Source organism: Branchiostoma belcheri, unplaced genomic scaffold, assembly GCF_001625305.1.
Source record: "Branchiostoma belcheri isolate BF01 breed outbred unplaced genomic scaffold, Haploidv18h27 scaffold123, whole genome shotgun sequence".
In the NCBI taxonomy this organism is placed as follows: Eukaryota; Metazoa; Chordata; class Leptocardii; order Amphioxiformes; family Branchiostomatidae; genus Branchiostoma; species Branchiostoma belcheri.
In genome coordinates this window covers 865,917-871,400 of record NW_017802636.1, presented here as the reverse complement: position 1 = coordinate 871,400, position 5,484 = coordinate 865,917, and the positions used below count along the sequence as shown (strand labels likewise).

Sequence of the window (5,484 nt, the reverse complement as noted above, 5' to 3'; positions counted from 1 at the left end):
GACATTGCTGATTATTTCCAGGGGTCCAGCTGCCATCGCTAGTACAGGTGATGGTTTTTGGTCCTGAGAGGTAGTATCCCTTATTGCAAGAATACTCCAGGGTTGTACCATTCAGCAGAGAGGAGGTCCCCTGCAGGGACCCGTTGGCCATTTCTTGGAGTGCCAGGGTCTTCACATAAAAAGCCTGAGTATAATTAGAAACAAACTGTATACCCAGTACGTATTTACTGTAGTATAACAAAAAGTTTTCCTCATTTCTATGAGCCTGTTTCTATACTTTAGATTTACAATCAAATCAATTTACAGTAAATAATTTGAAGCAGCATGTGCAGCTATAATGAAAGGCCAATAAAACAGAACAGTCTATTCTGCCCGTAAAAGTCTACTAAACTTTTAACAATCAATCCATACTTCTTATTATTGCATTATGTAGTGGTATGGTATGAATACATAACATGAAACTCATACAAGCATGTCCTGCCTTATTTCATGATGTGGTTTGTAGTGGTTTTAAATGAATAGATAAATTAGCATGAAACTCACGGAGACATGATCTGCCATCCTCGCCCAGCTCTGTGTACGGCGGACAGGCACATTTGTACTTCTTGTTCTTAGGATCAAGGTCATAGCATTCGTACTCGCACTCATCACAGTGCATGCTGACCTCAATCAGGACCTCTCCATCACCACGTTGAACCCCTGGAAGGAAGAACAGGTTAGGTTAACCAAGCTCAAGATAATGAAATGGGGGAAAACACTGGAACATGTAACTTGTCAGTGTCAGTTACAGCAAGACTGAAGGGTACCTGCCCAAGTGGAGTTATACTTGAAAACATGCAGTCATGAATACGGGACCAGGACAAAAAACAATACTGTATAGTCTGCACAAACATAGTAGAAGGATGAAGGCCACACTCTCTAGGCAATCAAGTGAAGCGTGAGCTCTTTGTTTTGTCCCAAGTACAAAGCTTGTCTTCATGCAGAACATGCACCCCAACTTTGGATGATGTCACTGCAGCTCTGCTGATACTGTAAGTACATGGACGATGAAGGCAGATTTTACTGTGGAGCATTGAGAAGGCCAAATTATGTGCCAAACAGAACCAGGGGTATTATGATGCCCATGATTTTACTAACTTACATAATGCCACCCCAGGCTGCTTTTTCTGCCATCTCTGATGAACAAATCATGAGGGTGGTGTGTCAGGTCTGTGCACAAATTGCAAAACACATAACAAACAAAACTAACATGTCCAATAAAATTAATCATATGTGCATGAACACAGCCCAAAATCATGTAACACACAACATGAAACTTGCACGTATTCAACATACTGTACAAAATACAGACATTACACAGTGATATGAAGATACGGAGACATCATGGCCAGATTTGTAATGGGATTCCTTTGACGAACCCCTCTGGTTTCATACCTGGTAGATTAAGCTTGACATCTTGACTCATGTAGGAGTACCCTCCATAGCCGTCACCCTGAAGATTGTTTGTCTTGTGTGCATCCCCACCTGAAAAGTCAACAGTGAAGTCAATTCTACAGACTGCAAAAGGAGAAATTAATTTAATTTAATTCATTTCTTTCTTTCATTCTTTACTTCTGACTCAAAGGCCCATATCATTACATATTTATAAACAAGTAATCAAACATACATAGCTACATTATAAATAAATGAAATGAAGAATTTGGTACTTCATTGAACATATCAGCCTGGTTACCAAACCTTCTGAGTTTTTATCCTCTCTGCAATTAGGGAGGAGAATTAGGGGCATGTTTCCGGCAGTGAATTTAGTCAATACTAGGGGGCGGATATTTTGCTATTTATTTTGCTATTTAAGTCGATAACCTAATGCTTCTAAACATTTGCGACTAGACTCCATATGGTTACAATCTATCAGAAGTTATAACATGGAAAAACTTGCAAATATTCATAATCGCATAGACAATGTATCCTGAGCGTTAATAGCCCATGTACACTGCATATTAGACCTGCAGCTGGTTGAGGTCGGTTGAGGTCGTTTGAGGTATTTAGGCTGAACCGGTTCATGCTTTATCTCATTAGCCTGAGTACTAAAAATAGCATAAAACAGCACATCACAAAACTATGATGCTAAAGGTTCGTACAGGTATGAGTCTGAAAGTGTGTAGGATATGAGCTCTCTATTATTTACAACTAAAACAGTACAATGTTGGACTATAGAGTATGTTGCACCTTGCAACCATGGGCTGAATTGCGTAAACATTGCAGCTATGTATACATGTACCTGTGTATCCACCGCCACCACCGCCAGCTGTGCACGCACCACCACCACCACCAAATCCTCCGGACGTGCTCCATCCCAGGGACTTGATGGCTTCTGGGCAGGCCATTCCACCACGCCCCCCCCTCCACAAGGGATCTGCCCCCCTGCAGCTGTTTTGTGGTGTCATTCCAACCCCCTCCTCCACCTGGAGTACCAAAACCATTCAGCTTTTACCACCTGCTCACTCCTTTCTCTCAAGGTTAGTATCAGCTGCCAGAATTAATGATGTTATGTCTCACCATCTTTATGTCTCTGAGTCACCATTCTTTTTTTTATGATTATATTTATTTCATTTCAAAAAAGGTTCAATAGTGATAAAAACAATATACATACAAAATAAAGGTAAAGACATGTAAAGACAAATATAAAAATAAAACCGTTGACATGGTTTGCAAACATTATGTAACCAACTTAGCAATGAAGCTTTCCCCATTTCCCCATACATTTTTAACCTTTTCACAATTTTGAGCAATGATGTACTCCATCTTACAATAAAGTGTAACAATTTTTACAAAACCTTCTAAAAAACAAACTTTAAATCTCTATTATAAAAAACATAACTGTTGCATCTTTGCAATCAACAAAGGGTATTGAAAATAATCAGAAAATCTAAGAAACTACCACCTCCATTCTTAAGGGAATGCCCTAAAGCTAAAAAAACTGAAACAAGTAATCTTTCTTCACATTTCATTTTCATTGAACAAATTCAAAGCTAAGTGCATGCCATTGGACAAACCTGCAAATCCAGTCAGACCATTTGTGCCTTTTCCATGATGTGTTGCATTCGCAATCCCATGTGAATGGGAAGGGGTCGTGTTCAGCAGACTGGCGGTAGGCCTTCCCACCTCCTCCTCCTGCTACAATCAGCGGAATGTATTCACCAGTCGCTGCATTCACCTGGAACAGGTCAGAAAGTCTTGAGCTAAGATTTATTCTAAATTGTATCTTGTACATTGTGAGAATTGTTCATAAAGGATCCTCATCTTGCTTGTTTGAATTCTGATATTTTGGACATCTTTAATTGCATTCTTCATTTCCACCTTTGCAGTGTCGTTGTCTGGACAGAGTTCCCAGAATAAGTACCAGACTGAGAATATGAGTGTACTACTTAGTAAATCTTGATGTGACACACTTTGAAGAACCCAACACTATTGAAGTTGTAGTAACCTTAAAGACATAAGATGCGCCTCCTCCACCCCCTCCACCTCCAGCAACTTGAGAAAATCTCTTTTCATCTATATCATCTGGAACTTTTCCCTCGCAGTAGGGAGCAATCAAACGAGTGCCCTGGAACACATGGTATGCTAAGTCAGCATTTACACTCGGGATATATCAATACATTAACATAATAGAGGGCTAAAAGTTCAATTTGCAGGACTATGCAGAATACTATAAGGGCACAGTTGCATATTATCACATTCACAGTACTAAATGTGCAACATGTAGATTTAAGATTTGTAATTTATTATAATTCTACTTTATGATACTACTCATGGCTTTAATCTGATCTAGTGGTATGTATTTGAAAAATGTGCCCACACCTTCAAGTTTCATTGCATGCAGTGAAATGACATGGCACAGTTTTTCCATGACATGTTAGTGTTAGGATTATGGTTAGGTCTTGATAGAGATCATTTTGTGTTCTAAAGGGCCCAGTTGTCTTGTATGAAGATGGAATGGGAGGTAAAAAGCCCCTAAAATGCAGAATGCCCTTTAGCACTGTCTCCTTAGGTTACACATTTCCATTCAGCCTTAGCTTGTTTGTGTGGGCAAAATGTCCAAAGGCATGCAATTCATGTTACCTTGATTCTAACTACAATTACAATGAAAGAGACCGCAAGTCTGATTTCACAAAGATCATGGGTTGATGGGGGCATTGATATATGACAAGACAGGAAGTTCTGCTGCAGGTGCTTGTCTTTCATGTTTATCCAAAATCCATGTCCCCACTACATCATTTTTCATCGAGAAAACATCTGTGGTATATACAGTCAATATTCTAACAATTTGGTAACACCCAATTAGTGGTAAGATCAATAATTCAGTAGCAGGCTCCTTTTCCTGGAGAGAATGCCTCCAAGCCAGCAGCAGCTGGATACTACTGTCACTTAATTGAGGCTATAAAAAACATATTAGTGACTGATACATGAGATCCTGATGTCATTCTCAAGATACTTGTTTTTGCCATTCATAACATGACTGCTGTATTTTGCATAGACCAATTTGGTGGTTTTACACGCCAGCTACATAAATCCTGTCCAGTTTTCTTGTGGTTGAGAAGTGCTTAACTCGATCAACAATAAGTTGATTTGACATATGTTAGATAGGTGAAACAGAACATTTTTTCAAACATATGACATACATGTAGTTTCCCTGGGTAAGGTGCATGAAGCACACAGTCCTTTTCTTTGCAGATTTACATATTAGTTTTCTCACGAGTAATAATACACATGATAGATCTGATATCAAGTACTTACATTGACAAATTTTCCCATCTGCTTACAAGAGTGGCAATAGGATCAAAAGGAAATTAACTTTGATTAGCAACAACATAATAGAATTTCCATGCACACAATTCCCTCTCCAGAAAAGCCCAGTATGAGGTGGATGTGCATTGTGATCATACATGTACCTCTGTGTAGCAAACACTAGTAATTGAAATTGATGCATTGATGAGACCACAAACAAATGACAACAGGCGTATTGCCTCACAGCAAGCTTATTGCCTCACTCCCATGACAGAGGCAATACAATTATTGTCACCAATGACCGGTGTTAATCAAAGTGGAATTATGCTCACAGTTGTAAGAACATGAACAGATTGAAAGGTAGGGCCTTCAATGAATTGGGATGAAAAAAAGGAATGTTAAAAAGTGTCTTTTGGGGAAATTTCTTTCCTGGCCACTCAAAAGGTCTCATAATCTCCCAGTCCTTAGCAATATCTCCTCTAAGTAACATTGTGTCCATTAGTCTCTGGAAGTATGGACTGGAATGCTTCTCTTGTGTTATCATATAATTTAAGATGGCACCTTTGACAGTGCTCGTATCTTACCAAGACAGAACATGGTTCCTTAAAAGCCTTTTTGATTATGGTGAAAATAATGGGGTGGCATTGATCTTGCGATCAACTTGCTTCTCAGCTGTGTTATACTGTCATGCTGTGTATT

The 5,484-nt window shown here is 39.2% G+C and overlaps 1 protein-coding gene across 1 annotated transcript in view; it reads right to left on the bottom strand.

Annotated features, from left to right (window-relative positions):
* The window catches only part of LOC109463173 (ALK tyrosine kinase receptor-like), a 30,871-nt gene that overhangs the window by 20,404 nt on the left and 4,983 nt on the right, over positions 1–5,484 (bottom strand). Inside the window, 8 exon segments of the mRNA XM_019759887.1 lie at positions 86–184; positions 544–699; positions 1,435–1,524; positions 2,279–2,399; positions 2,401–2,462; positions 3,058–3,214; positions 3,485–3,604; positions 4,795–4,812. Coding sequence (XP_019615446.1) covers positions 86–184; positions 544–699; positions 1,435–1,524; positions 2,279–2,399; positions 2,401–2,462; positions 3,058–3,214; positions 3,485–3,604; positions 4,795–4,812 — 823 coding nt within the window.